Below are 19,040 nucleotides of genomic sequence, written 5' to 3' on the forward strand. Positions count from 1 at the left end.
GGGGTATGTGATGGTGATGGTTCCTGCTGTCAGGCTCGGCCGGGTCACCAGGGAGGCACCCCCATCGGGGCAAAAGGTAGTGTCCTCCGAGCGCTCCTCCGCCTACCCGGCGAACCCCGGACCTCGGTCCCCAGCGCGCCCGATCCAAACTGCGGGGTCCCCACCCCGCGGCCCCAGAGCGCCTCTGGCCAGGCCTAGGGAGCGCAGAGGGGCAGAACTCCCCTTTCGACAGCGCGCTGAAGGCAGGCAGCCCCGGGGGCGCGGCGTGGCGGGGACCCTTTGGGCTCCGAGCTCACGGACTAGCCCCGCCCCCAGTCCTGGCCCCGCCCCTCCGCGCCCGGCTCCGCCCCCCTCTCCGCGCCGACCTGCACCTGCGGCGCTGGGAAGGCTGCCTTCCAGCCTCCGGGCCCTGTCGGGTTCTCCCGCCGGGCTCCGGCTCCGGGTTCGCTGCATCTGCCCCAGCGCATGGCAGGGACTGGGAGGTGGCCCGCCCCCGCCGAGGAGCCCCTGAGAGGTTGAGGCGCAAACTGCGGGCGAGTGCGGGTCACCTGATCCCCGGGCTCCCGGGCTGTCCCCAGCGACCGCCCGGCTCTCGCCCCTGCCCTGTGTCCATCTCCCACTGTGGTTCTGGGGCCTGCAAGAAGCTCGACCGGTCAGCTCCTCCTCCATCGCGATCGAGCTCTTGGGCGTGGCTCCCTGCCCCACTCTCCTGCGAAGAACCAGCATCGGTCTTGATGGGAATTAGGCCTCCCGCCCTCCGGAGAGCGCAGAAGTCACTTTTGCTATTTGTAAAATACAGTATTTTTTTCTGCCCTTTAAAAATATATACATATATATTACATAATATATATATTACGTATATATTACATAATATATATTGCATTTTTCATTTTTGTTTATTTACATTTTAATTTCATTTTAGGGGACGCCTGGGTGGCTCAGTGGGTTAAAGCCTCTGCCTTTGGCTCAGGTCATGATCTCAGGGTCCTGGGATAGAGCCCTGCATCGGCTCTCTGCTCCACAGGGAGCCTGCTTCCTCCCTGCCTCTCTGCCTGCCTCCCTGTCTACTTGTGATCTCTGTCTGCCAAATAAATAAATAAAATCTTTCAAAAAAAATAATTTTAGGGGCCTGAGTGGCTCAGTGGGTTAAAGCCTCTGCCTTCAGCTCAGGTCAATGATCCCAGGGTCCTGGGATCAAGCCCCGCATCCGGCTCTCTGCGCAGCAGGGAGCCTGCTTCCTCCTCTTTCCTCTCTGCCTGCCTCTCTGCCTTACTTGTGATCTGTCAAATAAATAAATAAAATCTTTTAAAAATTTTTTAATTTTAGTTAACATACAGCGTTAGTTTCAGGTGTACAATATAGTGATTCAAAAATTCTATACACAGCGTCTATTTTTAGGGTACAACTTACATTCAGAGAAATTCACCCCTTCCAGTGTAAAAGTCAGAGATTTTTGGCAAACAGCTAGTCATGGAACCACCATCACAACTGAGAAACGAAGGACTTCCTTCCATCACACTGGTGAATTCCCCTGTGCCTTTGTAGTGAACCTCTTCCTCAATTCCAGCCTCTGGCAACCCCGATCTGTTTTCTGTCTCCTGTAATTTTGCCTTTCCTGTAAAGTCATGTAAGCGGAATCATAGGGCAGGTAGACTTTCAAGTTCGTAGTCTTTCACTTAGCTTAATGTATTTAGGGTTCATCCATGTACATCGTCACTTTTTACTGTTGAGTAATATTGCGTTGTATGGATATATCAGTTTTAGTGGGGGGGACATTTGGGTTGTTTCTAATTTTTTAAAAAAGATTTTATTTATTTATTTGACAGACAAAGATCACAAGTAGGCAGAGAGGCAGGCAGAGAGAGAGAGGAAGGGAAGCAGGCTCCCCGCTGAGCAGAGAGCCCGATGCGATGCGATGTGGGGCTCGATCCCAGGACCCCGGGATCATGACCTGAGCTGAAGGCAGAGGCTTACTGAGCCACCCAGGCACCCCTGTTTCTAATTTTTTAAAAAAGATTTTCTTTATTTGAGAGAGAGCTTGTGAGCACGAGCAGAGGGAGAGGGAGGGGGAGGAGGGAGGGGGAGGGGGATCCCAGGACTCTGGGGTCACAATCTGAGAAGATGCTTAACTGAGCCACCTAGGAGTCCCTTCTTATGGTTTTAATCTCTGATTCTCTAATAGCTAATGATTCTGGTTTTGTTTTTTTTTTTAAGATTTTATTTATTTACTCGTGAGAGAGAGAGACAGAGAGAACAAGCAGGAGGGGAGCAGCAGGCAGAGGGAGAAGCAGGCTCCCTGCTGAGCAAGGAGCCTGATCCAGGAACCCGGGGATCATGACCTGAGTGTAGGCAGATGCTCAACTGACTGAGCCACACAGGCCTGGGGGTTACTGTCTTATAAGGGACGTCAGGGGCCCACGCCATCAGTGGGACAGTGGCCACTTTCCTTTTTGGAAAACTTCCAGCCTTGTACGCCATTCTGGCTTCCACTCTGTTCGTGTGTCAGCAAGTTATCCTTATTTTTATTTTTTATTTTTTTTAAGTAATGTCTACACCCGCGGGCACTGGGGTGGCTCAGTCGCTTAAGCGTCTGTCTTTGGCTCAAGTCATGATCCTGGGGTCCTGGGATGAGCCCCCGTGGGACTCCCTGCTCAGTAGGGAGCCCGCTTCTCCCTCTACCTCTGCCCCCCTTCCCCATACCTCATGAATAAATAAATAAAATCTTTAAAAAAAAAAGTAATCTCTATATCCAATGTGGGGCTTAGTCTCACAACCCTGAAACCAAGAGTCGAGATTTCCACGGACTGAGCCAGCCAGGCGCCCCCACATTATCATTATTTTTTGAGTGCTCGGCTTCCTTTCTTTTGGGGAACTGTCCCTCTCCAAGTCCGTGTGGCTCTTGGTGGGCTGTTGGTCAGGGCATCCACCTTCCCATCTCAGAGGTGGGCAGGTGACACAGTTGAGGCCATGCAGACTCTGAGATGTGGAATCCTGATCAGAGATAGACAAGGGTAGAGGGGGTTTAGTGGGGAATTCTATGGGGAAGCAGTAAGCGGGGGAGGGGGCAGCTCCTGCCAAGGATTCGCCTGTGCTCCCCTGGCTCCTGCTAGCCTGTTCAGGACATCCGGCTTCCTGTCTGAGTCTGCGTTCGCTCACTACTGCCCCAAGACATTCCTTTTCGCCTAACTTAGCCTGGCTCGGTGCTTGCAACCGGAGAACGCCCACTGATACGCAGTCATGTCATTGGCTGGACCGCTGCTGCTTGTGCCTCTAACCTTGTGGTTAAAAGGCAGCCCCTCTGAATGGACGCTGAGGTGGTTGTCTTGCGGGGAGTGGCACCTTTACGTGATAGTGAACAAAGCACTTCTTCCTGCCACACAGTGGAGCCCCCTTGGAGGGCCCTCAATTATTGAGCAGAGTGCAGACTGGACTTCAGTTCTCACTCACCCCCCCCCCCAACCCCCAGCTGTGTGCTCTTGTGCAGTGCACATCCTGCACATCCTTCTGTGGAGACCCTGTTGTCAGGTCCCCCCACCCTTCCCTTCAGTTCTCTTCTCCTTCCACCTGCCAGTTTACCTCTTCTAAGCGTTTGCTTGGACGGCATCAAGGCTGATAACAGCTATGTTTACTTTTATAGCCATAGTTCAGTCTTCCGTGCTTTGTCCATCTGTTGATTCTGAAAGTTGAAACTCAATTAACAGTGTTTACCTTATATATTGTGACTACATAAATAGCTTTCATTGCAGACCTAGTAATCACTAAGATTGCATTTCCTTTCTTAGACTATTTTTAATTACCTTTCGAAAAACAGGACCTGATACATTCACGGGATCATATGAATTACACATTCGTTATAAGAGATAATTATATAATGAATATCTGTGCACCTATCCTAACTCAGGAACCAATAACCTATTACCAATAACATGTATGTACCAGGGCCATCCTCCTGGTCCTGTTCCCTTGCCTCCCCTGGGGAATAAAATAACCACTATTCTACATTTTGCATTTATCATCCTGTTGATTTTTATTTTTAGTCTTGTTTACATTTTTACTTATTTTAAGTAATCTCCACACCTAATATGGGGCTTGAACTCACAACCCCAAGATCATGAGTTGCACGCCTTTCCAACTGAGCCAGCCAGGTGCCCCTCTGCTGATTTTTAAAAACTTACCATGCCATCATAGTAGTATGTGTGCTTAAATAGTGTTTTGTTTCGCTGTGTTTGTTTACGAGCTCTATAAAAATGGTATCATGTTGGGGCACCTGGGTGGCTCAGTGGGTTAAAGCGTCTGCCTTCGGCTCAGGTCATGATCTCAGGGTCCTGGGATCGAGCCCCATATTAGGCTCTCTGCTTGGTGGGAAGCCTGCTTCCCCCTCTCTCTGCCTGCCTCTCTGCCTACTTGTGATCGCTCTCTGTGTGTCAAATAAATAAAATCTTTAAAAAAAATGGAATCATGTTTACAGCATAGTCTTCTGGGATTTAATGTTTTTCGGGAGATATTATATTTCCAAGATTCTCCCGTATTGTTTTGTGTTACCGTTAGAACTGCTTGTTAGGATGAGAAACTCTTAGAAATTCCAGGAAAATAAAAACGGATCCAAGGAAGGAAATGAAATCCTGGGATCACCAGCTCTGCTCAGCCTCCTGACCTGGATGCCCCTGACCATGGCCGAGGGTTCTAAGGATGGTGCTTGTCCTTGGCAGGGCCAGACCGTGTACAGACTTGGGATGGAGAGGTCTCCACTCTGGTGATTGAAGGAGTAAGACGGACAGCTTGAGGTGTGAGGGTCACGTTTCTCATCGTGTGGACCAGAGGAGAAGAGGAGGTTGGTCTGGTGAGGAGGAGAAGGACGCTCAGGGATGAGCGGGCACAGAGCCAGACTGTCTGTGTCTCCAAAATTCCCGCATTGGCAAGCTGACCCCAAGGTGATGCTTTTAGGAACTGGGGCCTTTGGGAGGGTGATTAGGGGCTTTTGGGAGTCTGTCCTCACAAATGGAATCAGTGTCTTATAAAAAAGACCCCACAGGGCTCCTTGGTCCCACAGGAGCATGACAGCAAGAAGTCCGAGACCTTCAGCGGGCCCTCCCTGGCCCAGGCTGGCACCATGAACTTGGACTTTCAACCTCTGAAAATGCGAGGACTACATTTCTGTCGCTTACAAGCTACCCTGTGTGTGGTGTTTTGTCGTAGCCTCTGGATGGACCAAGAAACCGAAGAAAGAGCTCCCACAGGATTTGAATTCCTAATTCCAACTGTTCCTCGGGTCCGGCGAGCCCATGACCTTGGGATTCACGATGAACTCCCCTTTCTGCTTAGGCTAATTTGGGTTCTCTTGCTATCTCTGTCTCTCTCTCTCTCTCAAATATATAAATCAAATCTTTTAAAAAATTAATAATGTAACAGTCACCACTCTCACTTTCTGGGAATTTACTATGAAGCAATGAATGCTTACTGTTTCTTTACCTTATTCGATATTCAAACCAAGTCTGAGACAAGTCTCATTGTCCCAGTGTTACAGATCAGTAAACTGAGGTACATAGAAGCTAGAGGGTACATGGGGGTTCACAAGCCCGTACTCCTCTCTCAAAGGACCCCAGGCCCCCAAAGCCTGTGTTCTTAAACACACGTATCACTCCCTCCACAGAGTAAACCAGCTCTGGTGGGATTCAAACTCACATCCCAAATCCAAAAGCCTTTTTCCTTGGGGGAGTTCCCAGGGTCTCTCTTCTCCCAGGAGATCAGGTGACTCAGTTCTATTTTCCTGTAACTTAAAAAGGAAGTTAGGAAAAAAAAAAAATCTCAGCTTGTGGGGCTCCTGGCTGACTTAGTGGGTGGGGCGTGCGACGCTTGATCTCGGCCTTATGGGTTCGAGCCCCACGGTGGGTGTAGAGATTACTGAAAAAAATGAAATCTTAAAAAAAAGAAAGATCTCAGGTTGTGCGATGCCCGCCCACGCCTCCTTATCGTTTGTCCCTCCCCTTCTAGTACTGAGGGGAAAAAGAAGGGAAGAAAGTACAGAGAATGGGGAGGCGAATGGCAAGGGTTCACCGGAAGCAAGTGGGGGTGGGAGGGAGGGGAAGAGGGTGGGGGAGGCAGCGAGAGGGTGGGCCACCCCGGCCCCCCTCTTTGGAAGACAGTTCCAAAGAACAATGGAGGGAGGCTGTTTCCCTGAGGACAAGCACCTTCTCCCTCCTGCTCTTCACACAGGACGAGAAGGGGACACCCTCAGAAACCATAGCTCTTAGGAGTGGGGCTGCCCCCTGGGCCCCTCCCCCACTTGATGAACCACCCCCCCCTTCAAGAATATTCCATGGCAGTTAGGGGCCCTGTCTTACTGAATGGGTTGTGCTTTCCCAGACCCCAGGCCCTGTGGTGCAAAGAGCTCTGCTGCATAAAACTATTTACAAGATGAGGGACGACTGAGTCCAACCAAGGAGAGGGGGGATGGGGTGGATGGGAGAGGGGGAGACAGGGGGTGCGCAAGATGCGGGCAGGGGACTTTAGGGATGAGTTCCCTGCGTCGGGGAAAAGAAAGGGATGAACACCGGAAACTTGGAAGGGAAGGGGGGTGCTGAGAAACAGGATGGGGTGGCGGAGAGTCGGGGACAAGAAGCCAGGGGACGGAACTCGTTCTCTGAGCCCAGCGGGAGCAGGCAGGGGCTCGAGGATAAGCGCTCAGAGCCCCGGAGGGTCTCTGTGTTGCCCCTGCGGTGGAGAATTACCCACAGCTCCCGCTGGATAGCGCAGGTGCTGGCCTCCGAGCTCAGCCTGGTCGCCTTCGCCCTGCTGCTGGTCATGGTCTTCTCCAAGAAATGGCTGGACCCCTCTAGAAGCCGCTTCTACCAGCGCTGGCCCACCAACGTCAGTGCCGGAATCCACACGGCCACCCACGTCATGTCCATGGGGCTCCTGCAGATCTGCAGATCCAACGGCTGTTTCCACTCAGGAAACTGGAAAGGTGAGACCCTCCACAGCCCCATCCCACCCCAGGGCTCCAGTCTGTCTTGGTCACTCTGGGTCACCCCGTGCCCTTGTCCCCTCCTCCTGGTCATCCGCAGTGATCTGGCCCGCAAGATGGTTTCACCGGGGGAGACCACCAAGGATCGGTCTTCCCGTCCCCATCTATCCTGGCCACATCACTTTGCCTGACCCAAACCACTGCTTTCGGGAAGGTTCTGAGCCTCGTCTGAGGCTATCATCATGTTGCGAGGGGCACAGATTCTCAGTGCCGGTGAATCACTCCTTAATCACACAACTCTCCCTGTTATATGGGGAGAAGAGCCCCAGGGAGGTGGGGATTGCCTTCCTCTAGGCTTGTGTGCCCCGAGGGTCCAGCTTTGGGAGGAGTCCCCAGGATGCTCTCCCTCCCCGGCCCTGGCCCCAGCCTCTTTTCCCTTCTGTCTCAGGCCCTGCTTGTTCCTTCCTTCCCAGCCTCTCGTAGCCCTTCACTGCCAGTTCCTGTACTTAGAACACCACGTCTCCCTTCACTGTTGCATGTTGCTTTCAAAAAGCGTGATAGTGGGGCGCCTGGGTGGCTCAGTGGGTTAAAGCCTCTGCCTTCGGCTCAGGTCATGATCCCAGGGTCCTGGGATCAAGTCCCGCAGTGGGCTCCTTGCTCTGCAGGGAGCCTGCTTCTCTCTCTGCCTCTGCCTGCTTGTGCTCTCTCTCTCTCTGAATAAATAAATAATAAATAAAATCTTTTTAAAAATGTGCATTTCTTTAGTTAACCTTTTCTCATGTCATTCGATTATATATTTGTTTCCCTTTGTGACTCTTATGTTCATCCTGTTTCGTCATTTTCTCCAGATAGTTATGAGCTGTGGACAAGTCACCCGATCTTCGGGGCGGCCGTGGTAACTTTCTGCCTGACGCTGGTGCTGGGCCTTCTCTTCACCATCTGGTTGCACCTGCCGTACCTACCCGGTCTTCAAAGACTGCCCTGCTTCAGCTGGGTTGGGACTATCATGAGCTTCTTTGAAGGTACCCCGTGGCTCTGGAAATGGTCATTGGTTTCTCCCCAAACACATCTTTCTGGGCACTTCTCCGTCTTTCTTCCTTTGGGGGTAGGGCAGGGGTTTGGCCAAACAGAACTGATCGTCCTTGAGAACCGAGCTCTGCCATTTCCTTGTCCCGGGAGAGGTGGGGTTGGAGGGCGATGGTGGTTTGTGGGTGCATCCCAGCAGGTGAAGGAAAAATCCCTGTGGGGTCCTCGGGTAAGAATAAGGTCTCTCCGGTTCCTGTCTCCTAGTTTTCCTTATTTTCTTCACCATGATGTTGTTCCCTATTAACCTCTGGATCTTTGAGTTGAAGAAGAATTTATCAATCCCCATTGGCTGGAGCTATTTCATAGGCTGGCTGGTGTTTGTCCTCTATGTCACCTGTGGTGAGTGGCCTGAGGGCCCCGGGAAGGAGGGGACACTGGGTGGCTGGGACAGAGGAAGTGTACAAGGAGGCAGTTGGTTGAGGTGGGGGGGAGCGGCTGGCAATTTCCAGGGACAAGTTCTTAAGGATTACCCTTGCCTTTGGCCTCACCTCGCTGGCCACATTCTTCCAGTTCTCCAAATTTCCTCTCCCCCGTCCCTTTGTGATTTCCCAGCGGCCCTGTGCTACTTCAACCATAAACATTTCTGGAGGGTGATTTTGAACCGTCCCTTTGGCACCGTGCTCTGTAGCAACTTCTCCAGCCGCAAACAAAACTTGGAGACGAAGCCGGTTGCCTCACACAGCTCGGTCGACCAGGGGGACGTCCGGGATCCTGAGCAAAAGGAGGCATCTCCGTAAACTTGTCGGAAATACTGGCGCCACGTTCTGCCCATTCATCCGAATCCCTGTCCTCATCCTTTTCTCACAACCTTGGCGGGGGGTGGGGGGGCGTGGTGGGGTTTGGCCTCCCATCACTGCAAGGAATTAGAGCGGAGGATATTACTTCTCCTCCTTGTTCCTGCTTGCTTATAGCTTGGGCAATATGGAATAAATGGTCTCTTGTTATCATGTCTGGCCATTGTTGAGATAAGACAACAACTTGAAGGAGAGGAAGGGAGAAAGAACAACTTCGTTTCCCAATCGTTCCTGCCTAGGAGCCTTTTGGCACCCTTGGGTTCCCAGAATTGCCCAATTTCTCCCGTAGCGCACTTGGACACAGGTGAAACTCCTCTCAGGAGCTAAGCCTCTTTCAACTTTGTCCCCACTATTCCGACATGTTTAGTGGGTCGAGAGGCAGGTCGTCTGGGGGGTGTGGCTGTACTGCGTGCACGGGGCAGCCATCCCACCTTCTGTGTCCAGATCAGGTGACAGAGAAGTCCTAGAACCCTGTGCCTGGGTACCACCATTTCTGCCTTCGCCTCTGTCACAACTTCACCTTGCCCTCTATCTCTACCACCACCTTCACCTCCACCAACCCTACCACCTCCATGACTCCCTGGTTGCTACCGCTCCCCACCTAAGCCTCCCTTGTTCTCCATCCTGTAACAGCAGGACAAAACATGACAAGAAGGAAAACATTAGAGTCGGGCCCTAAGCCCAAGAGACAGGCTGCCCCTTTGGGTTATAACCTGAGTCTCACGAACACGTGCAACACCCGTTGTTGGCAGCACTGGTGATGATTATTGGGATTCAGACATCCTGCCCAGAAAGGCTGGCCTCCCAAGAGAGCAGCCGTAACTGATCTTTGTCATAGCTCTGCACATGCCAGTCAGCTAGAGGAGGGAAGGGACAAATCATGAGTGGACTGGATATGTTGAAACTACATTATTAGGTTGAACCACATGATACTGCTGTTCTAGCAGTTAAATGCCATCCACTTCGTAGAGTTCAACCTAATCTATATGAACAATTTCTCTTTGGTTTTGGGGCTCCTTTAAAATTATTTTTTTTGGGGGGGGGCTCCTTTAAAATTCTTATTTTTATCAGACCTGACCAGCAGTAGTGGGATTCCTAACTTAGCTCCAAGCAAACATCCTGAGCAAAGAATCGGATACAATGGCTTGAAATTTGGGCAGAACAGGCATTCCGCAAATCCCTACTCATGGTCCCCCTTATGCTCCTTTCCCCCAGTAGCAAGGATATATCAAGGGACTTATTGAATTAATCATCCTTGGGGAAGGGACATCAAACAGAGGGATGTCATGACCTCAGATATATATATATAGAGAGAGAGAGAAAGGGAATTTGTAATTTGTTTTTTTTTTAAGATTTTTTATTTATTTGACAGAGATCACAAGTAGGCAGAGAGGCAGGCAGAGAGAAGAGGAAGCAGGCTCCCCGTGGAGCAGAGAGCCTGATGTGGGGCTCGATCCCAGGACTCTGGGATCATGATCCGAGCTGAAGGCAGAGGCTTCAACCCACTGAGCCACCCAGACGCCCAGGAATTTGTAATTTGGAAGAAGTCATAAACTCAAATGCCTACAGAGGATAGGCAGGTAGCATAAATACATAAAGGGAGCTATGCTTCCTGTCTATAGTTTCTCTCTTTTGATAAAGACTTAGTATATTATCTATTGCTGGATAACAAATTATCCCAAACTTAGTTGCTTAAAATAATAAACATTACGTTATCTCACATAGTTTCTGGGATCAGGAATCCTGGAAGAGTTTTGCTGAGTGGTTTTTTTTTTTTTTTTAAGAGTTTATTTATTTGACAGATGGAGATCACAAGTAGGCAGAGAGGCAGGCAGAGAGAGAGAGGGGGAAACAGGCTCCCCGCTGAGCAGAGAGCCCGATGCGGGGCTTGATCCCAGGATCCTGGGTGACCTGAGTGGAAGGCAGAGGCTTTAACCCACTGAGCCACCCAGGCGCCCCAGCTGAATGGTTCTTGCTCAGGGTCTCATGAGGTCACAGTCAAGATGTCAGCTGGGGCTAGAGTCATCTGAAGGCTGGACTGGGGCTGGAGGACCTACTTCCTTGCTATGACTGTTGGCAGTTCCTTGCCACAAGGGCCTCTTCATGGGCTGTTAGGTTGTTGAAGATAATGCCCCCCCACCCCACCCCCAAAGTGAGCAATCTAAGAGCAAGGAAGGTGGAAGAGGTGGAGGAAGAGGAGAAGCACCAATGTCCTTTATGACATAGTCTTGGAAGAAATACATTTACTTTCACCACATTCTACTTGTTGGAAACCAGTCATTAAGTTCACCCTACACTCAAGAGGAAGGGAATTAAGTTTCACCTCTGGAGGGGAAACGTATCAAGAATCTGTAGATTACATTAAAACCACCATATTCAACCTTCTGTCCACAAATTATTTACATTTCCCCTCTTGCAACACACATACACCTCTCTCAAGGCCCTGAAAATCCGCATCCCAGCAGAGCACCAATCAGCTAAAAGTTCAAAATTCTACTGTGTTGTGAGGAGCTAAGTCCTCATGGGGTCTTTAAGGATTTCTCCAATAAGACTGTGGAATTTGCACTCAGAGAGGTGTATGGAAGTGAAGGATTCATTACATCCACGGGTCCTAGAAGAAGGAGGCGTGATATTCCACATGGAGGCCACATAGGAGGGGTGCCCAGAGAGTAGGCTCAACCATGGGGAGCTGAGAGAGTGAGGACCCATAGCCAAGTATCTTTATTGGGGTCAGGGCGGAGCACACAGGCAAATGTGTGAGGGAGTTTCATTAGTGCATTTAAAGGTTACTAGGTTATAGTCAGGGGAGGGCAAGAAGGGGAGCTTGTGGCAGGATCCAGACTCATCACACTGGTGCACCTGCTTGCATGCCCCCAGGAAGGACCACGCGAAAAGGTGCTCAACTGCAAGCCAGGTAAGAGAGGTTTCAAAAGAAACCAAACCTATTATACGTGATCTTGGACTTCTAGCCTCTAGAATTGTGAGAAAATAAATTTCTGTTGCTTGAACTACCTAGTCTATGGTACGTTGTTACTGCAGCCTTAGCAAACTCATATATCACCTAAATTAGGTCCAGATGCAAGATGAGACTTTGTATGTAATGCCTGAAGCACAGTTGTTCTCACTTTGAATGTCTGTGAACTATGGAGACACGTGACCATCTTCCCACATATCCAGAAAACAACAGTGGGACAGTCAAGGGATAATCATTACAGACGTTACTGCTTAAAAAGGGCCACAATGATGTATAATGAACACTGAGTAATGTAGAGAATTGTCAAATCATTATGTTGTACACTTGAAGCGGATATAACACTGTATGTTAATTATAATTCAATAACAACAGCTGGGGTGGGGGAGGAATGAGAGACACACAGGGGTCACTGGTCCATAGCAGTTTTGAAATCCAGCTGGGAAGATGTTGAAATTTCCTTGATTCAGTCCTGGTGCACCTGAGTGACTTAGTCACTAAGCGTCTGCCTTGGGCTCAGGTTACGATCCCAGGGCCCTGGGATCGAGCCCCATGTCAGGCTCCCTGCTTGGCGAGAAGCCTGCTTCTTCCTCTCCCACTCCCAATGCTTGTGTTCCCTCTCTTGATGTCTCTCTTTGTCAAATAAATTAAAAAAAAAAAAAAGATTCAGTCCTATTTCTGTCCAGGTGTAAGTTTCCATGGTTGTTGTTATTGTTTTAGATATAATGCATATGCGATAAAATTTACCATTTTAAGGTACATAATTCAGACGTTCTGGTATATGCACAATGTGCAATCATCACCACTGCCCAATTCCAGAACACTTCACTTCTCTAATTATTCCCCACTCCCCATTGCCTTCAGCCCTTGGATACTACTAGTTCACCTTCTTTCTATGCATTTGCTTTTTTTGGATGTTTCATATAAATGGCATCATATGAATACCGGTTTTTGTGCCTGGCTTCTTTTCTTAGCGTCATGTTTTCAAGGTTCATTCCTGTTGTAAAACATATCAGTACCGAATAGTATCTCATTGTATGGATATGTCGTATTTAAAAAATCCGTTGGTAAGTGCATGGACATTGGGGTCGCATCCACCCTTGGGCTATTATGAATAATGCTATTGTGAAGATTTCTTTCTTTCTTTCTTTTTTAAAAAGATTTTATTTATTTATTTGACAGACAGAGATCACAAGTAGGCAGAGAGAGAGAGGAGGAAGCAGGCTCCCTGCAGTGCAGAGAGCTCGATGTGGGGCTCAATCCCAGGACCCTGGGATCATGACCTGAGCCAAAGGCAGAGGCTTTAACCCACTGAGCCACCCAGGCACCCATGTTGTGAAGATTTCTGTCCGAGTTTTCATACATATGTTTTCAATTCTCCAGGGTGTATAACGAGGTGTGGGATCACTGGATCACATGGTAGCTCTATGTTAAACTTCTTGGGGGAACTGCCAGGTTGTTCCTCAAAGCAGCTGTGCCACTTTACCTTCCCACCAGTAACATGTAAGTGTTCCAAACTCCACATCCTGGTCAACACTTTTGTTGTTTATTGTTTGGATTCTTGCCATTTTAGTCAATGGAAAGTGGTATCTCATTGTGGTTTTGATTTGGATTTTCCTAACACATTTCCCCAAGACGTGTCTCCTGTGCCTTTTGGCCATTTGTATGTTCTCCAGAGCTCCACCTGTGAGACATTGGGCACTATCTTCTGAATCATGTTTCCTTTCCACAAAAGGCAGCCTGTGTTTGTAGCTGTATAATTTTCTCAGCCTACATTCTGCTGGTAGAATTTTGGGGTCCAAAGCCCTCTCTTTTCTTTTTGTATTGTCTCTATCATTTGCAGACTGTGCCGCAGACCACATGTCTGTCAAACTTACTCTGTGGCCTCTTGAGATTCTTTTTTTTTTTTTTTAATTGACAGAGAGAGAGATCACAAGTAGGCAGAGAGACAGGCAGAGAGAGAGAGGAAGCAGGCTCCCTGCTGAGCAGAGAGCCCGATGCAGGACTCGATCCCAGAACCCTGAGATCATGACCTGAGCCGAAGGCAGCGGCCTAACCCACTGAGCCACCCAGGCACCCCGGCCTCTTGAGATTCTTACTGAGATTGACTCCATTGGACAAACGTGGCTCCCAGGCGAAGATTGAGGGACAAAATGTGGGCGCTGCAGCTCAGCATCCCTCATGAATTTGCAGTCAAAGTATTGGCGGGGTCACACTTGTCTCCCTTCTAGGAGACTGACGCATATAGGACTGTTTGCTGGAGGTCGAACAGTCTTGCCATGTGGACCCAGGGACTGTTTAAGAGTTCTCGTGACATAGGGCACCTGGGTGGCTCAGTTGGTTAAGCGACTGCCTTCGGCTCAGGTCATGATCCCAGCGTCCTGGGATCGAGTCCCACGTCGGGCTCCTTGCTCAGCAGGGAGCCTGCTTCTCCCTCTGCCTCTGCCTGCCTCTCTGTCTGCCTGTGCTCACTCTCTCTGACAAATAAATAAATAAAATCTTTAAAAAAAAATCTACAAGAAAGAGGCGAGAGCAGCCATCTTTAATGATGTAGTGTCAAAGTCATACATCATCACTTCCACTGCATTCTGTTTGTTACAAGAGAGTCGCTAAGTCCCAGCCCAAACTCAAGAAGAGGCAAATTAAGCCTTTCTTGAAGGGGGCGTGTTAAAGGATTTGTGGACATAATACCATTAAACTTATAACAGGACAGCATGATTGGAAATGACAAGGCGCTATTTCAACCCATGTACATTACTGCCTATTTGCTGGGTCACCTAGCTGGCTTGGGGCAGCCCCCAGACCCGAAGTTCTTCCAATTCCTGCCAAATTCTCCTTCCACCTCTCCAGTTCCTGGGCCAAGGTTCTGTTCAACTCCATGATGATAGACAGGGCCCTCTCATTGTCAAAATTGGAGGCTTGGAGGCAGTAGGAGACCAGCACAGGTCTCAACCCATCCTCAGGAGTCTTGTCTCAGCCTTGTAGGTTCTAGTTTAATTCTTGAACTCACTTTCACATCTTTCCTTCCCGACTGCCTACTCTGACAACTTCAGTTTCCAGAATTAGGCACAGAAACATCACTCTTACATGGAGTATTTAACTGACTCCCCACCTGCAAAAAATAAATCCCTTAGTGGTTCTGCTTCAATGGTTGAACCTTGACCAGTAACCAGTAACACCAGTAATACCAGTAACACCATCTGGGCCTGCTATTCAGTCCAACCTCTGAGTTTTCAGTTCAGCTATTGCATTTTTCAGTTCTAAAATTTCCATTTAGTCATTCTACATATTTTCTATTTCTTTGCAGAGACCTATTTTTTCATTTGGTTCAAGCATGCTTCTAAGTGCTTGTTGAAGCATGTTTGTGATGCTTCTTAAAATCCTTATTGGAAAATCCCAATCCCAAGGGCTGTGTCATCTCAGTGTTGTCATCTGCTGGGTATTTTTTCTCATTCAACTTGAGATTTCCAGGTACGCTGCAGGATTTTGTATTGTATCCTGGACATTTTTTTTAATTACATCATAAGACTCTGGATAGTATTTAAATCTGTTTTCACAGTCCCTCTCTGACATTGTGCCATGGAGAAAAGGAGCGTTTCCTTGCTAGAGCGTGGTGGGAGTAAAGGTCCTGGTTCTCCACTCCTGCCTATCTTGGACAGGGAAAGGGGTACTTCATTAGTGCTGGTCAAAGGTGGGATTTCAGGTTCCCCACTAGACTCCCCTAGGTGGGAGGGGGAAGGGTGCCTTGATAATTGCTCTACAGGTGGCTTCTATTTGGGGTGAGGTGGGGGCCTTTTTTTTTTTTTTTTTTTTTGACCACTGGATGATAATGAAAGTTCCAGCTTCCCACTCAGCCTCCTCTGACAGAGGAGAAGATCCACGTCATTACCAGGGGGGTGGGGTGGAAGTCCAGGATGCACATGTGGTCTCTGTTCTTACTGTGTGTATGGGGTGGAGGGTTGTTACCAACTGGTCAAAATGTACATCTCGGTTGCCCACTAGATCTTGTCTGTTACCACCTCTGCTGGAGGGGGGAAGGGAGGGTAAAAGATCCTGTTAAGGGTGGAAGTCCGGGCTCCCCCATTCAGCCTCTGCTGGAGAATGGCAAAAGAGCCATGGTTTTCTCCACGGTATTTGGCTGGAATAAAGCAGGCAGTTTCTACAAGTTTTCTGTCTTGCTAGGCTGCCTCTTTCCTGATCCTTTGGCTAAAGAGAGCAGACTGTCTCTCTCTCTTTCTCTCTCTTTTGCCTTGCTCCCATTGGCATTTCCAAGTTGCTGGCTTGGCCACCACTCAGTCTGTGATACTCTGGGGCAAAAAGAAAACCTGGCAAGCTCACTGTAGTGTTGTTCTTAGGATCCAAGATCCCTAGCCAGACTGTCTCGACTCCATCCATCAGAACCTTCTTGTATTTGTTTTATATTTAATGATCAGGGTTTAAGCTGCATAAAAAAATCTGTCTATTCCAGCCCGGTCTGGGCCAGAAGTTCAGCTATTTTTTCCCCCCTTTTACTACTTACTTTTTCTAGCCTCTTAAAATAGAAGCTTTGATTATTGATTTTACATCCTTTTTAAAAATTTGAGTTAAAAATATAAAGATAAATTTCTTATAAGAATTAGTCAATAAATTCTCCTTAAGTACTGCTTTCCCTGCATCCCACAAATTTTGGTATATTGCGTTTATATTACAAAATGTTTTCTAATTTCCCTTGTGATTTTTTTTTTTTCCCTTTGACCCATGGGTTATTTAGAAGTGTGTTGTTTGATGTTCAAATACTGGGGCATGTTCTCAAGGTCTTACTATTGATTTCTAATTTAATACCATCGTGGTCAAATAATATCCATTGTATGATAATAATCTTTTAAAATTTGTTTAGACTTGCTTTATGGCCCAGCATATGGTCTATTTTGATGAATGTTCATGTGCACTTAGAAAGAATGTGTGTTTTGCAGTTGCTGGGTACAGTGTTGTTTAAGTGTCAATTTTAAAAATTATTTTTAAATTTTAATTAATAAAATTTTATTTTATTTTATTTTAATAAAAATAATAAAAATAAATCTAATTAATAAATTAAATAAATAATGATTATAATATAATAATTAAATAAATAATAATTAAATAATAAATAATAAATAATAATAATAAATAAATAATAAATAAATAATAATTATTAATAAATAACTAATAAGTACATAATCACTTATTTATCTGAGAGAGAGAGAGAGAGCAAACAGAGGGCTCCCCACTGAGCAAGGAGCCCCATCTGGAACTGGATCCCAGGACCCTGGGATCATGACCTGAGTTGAAGGCAGCTGCTTAACTGACTGAGCCATGCAGGTGCTCTGTTTAGGTGTCAGTTAAGCCAAGTTGGTTGATGATGTTGTTTAAATCTGTATCTGTACTGGTTTTCGGGGGTGGGAGGTGACTTGTTCTATTAATTTTTGAGAATTTTTGAGAAGCGTGTTAAAATCTCTAGATTTATTATTATTATTTATTAATTTGTTATTATTGTACATTTACTTGCTTTTCCCTTTGGTTCAATTTTTGCCTTAAGCATTTTGAAGCTTATATATACATATATATATATACATATATATGTGTATATATATACACACACATATATATACATATATATACATATATATGTATACATATATACATATATTCATTTAAAAAATTTTAAATTTAGATTCAGTACAGTTCAATATAGTGTACTATTTAGTTTCAAAGGTAGAATTCTGTGTGTACATACACATTTTAAAAAATATTTTATTTATTTATTTGACAGAGACACATTTTAAAAAATATTTTATTTATTTATTTGACAGAGAGTGACCACAAGCAGGGGGAGTGGGAGAGGGAGAAGCAGGCTCCCCGCTGAGCAAGGAGCCCCATGTGGTGCTGGATCCCAGGACCCCAGAATCAGGACCTGAGTTGAAGACAGACGCTTAACCCACTGAGCCACCCAGGTGCCCCTATACAAATTTTTAAAAAAGATTTTATTTATTGGAGAGAGAGAGAGGGAGGGAAGGAAAGAGGGCAAGCAGGGGGAGGGGCAGAAGGGGAAGGGAGAGGGACAAGTAGACTCCAAGCTGAGTGCAGAGCCTAACCTGGGCTCAGGGGCCTCAGATCATGACCCCAAGATCACGACCCGAGCTGAAATCAAGAGTTAGACGCTAAACCCACCGCGCCAGCCAAGCGCCGCAAGAATTCTACTTTTCTAGAGGCTGAGTAAGATTCCATTGTATGGGTATATCTCATTTTGCTTATCTACTCATCCGTTGATGGACAGGTGGGTCGTTTCCACCCTTTGACTACTGTGAATACTGTTGCTGCGAATGAATCTCATATATGTGACTTTAAGCCAAAGAGTCTGCTGGCTTCAGTAGTAGCCATTTATTTTCCTGCAGTGGCCATTAACGCTGTTCCCCAAATATCTCCAGCTCTTTGCCTTCTGGGGATATGCTAAAATGGCGCCCTCTGGCTCCCCTGTGATTGGATGGGGTCATGTGACTCGATCCGGCCAATAGCTTGCGAGACACATTTCTACTTCCGGTTCAGAGCCTTTAACTGCCTGTGGGAGGTCCTCTAGCGATCTTATTGCCGCGGTCTCCGTCGAGATGGTGGCTTCTCCGTCTCCTTGGACCCCAGAATGAGGGAACGCAGAGCCGACTCCGCGCTGCGCTGTGGACTGAATTGTGTCACCCCCTCCCCAAATTCATATGCTGAAGCCCTAACCCCAGTGTGGCTGTATCTGGAGGTGGGGCTTTGGGAAGTAATTAAAGCTAAATGAAGTCACAGAATAGGTTCCCTGAAGGGGTAGGATTCAACGCCTTCATGAGAGACGGCGGAGAGCTCCTCCCTCGCTCAGCCGCTGCTGCTGCGCACGCGCACCAAGGGAAGAAAGGCCTCGTGAGGGCGGAGCCGGGTGGCAGCCGCCTGCCGACCCGGAAGAGAGCTCCCGCCGGAGGCCCAGCTTGGCCGCACCTTGACCTTGGACGTCCAGCCTCCAGCGCTGAGTACATACGCGTCTGTTGTGTGAGCCTCCAGCCTGTGGAATTCCGTTATGGGGCCCGTGTAGACTACGCTGTGTGGTGTGAGTGAGAGTTTGGCTTGGTCGTTACCAGATTGGCGGATTTTAAGATTTTCGGGTCTCCGTCCCCTCTGCAGATCGGAGACTGTCCAGATCGTACAATCCCTTTGGCTGAAAGGGAAAGACAAGTGA

General features: G+C 47.9%; 1 protein-coding gene across 1 annotated transcript; it reads left to right on the forward strand.

The window, feature by feature from the left end:
• Positions 1-6,543: 6,543 nt before the first annotated feature.
• Positions 6,544-8,787, forward strand: ODF4 (outer dense fiber of sperm tails 4; the record flags this gene model as incomplete). The annotated part of the gene is made up of 4 exons (XM_080825606.1): positions 6,544-6,964; positions 7,813-7,986; positions 8,255-8,389; positions 8,603-8,787. 4 exons carry the CDS (start codon positions 6,544-6,546, stop codon positions 8,785-8,787), a joined length of 915 nt encoding a protein of 304 aa, XP_080681732.1.
• Between the last annotated feature and the right edge of the window lie 10,253 nt (positions 8,788-19,040).

This window comes from Martes martes (genome assembly GCF_963455335.1).
Source record: "Martes martes genome assembly, chromosome: 16".
Lineage (NCBI taxonomy): Eukaryota > Metazoa > Chordata > Mammalia > Carnivora > Mustelidae > Martes > Martes martes.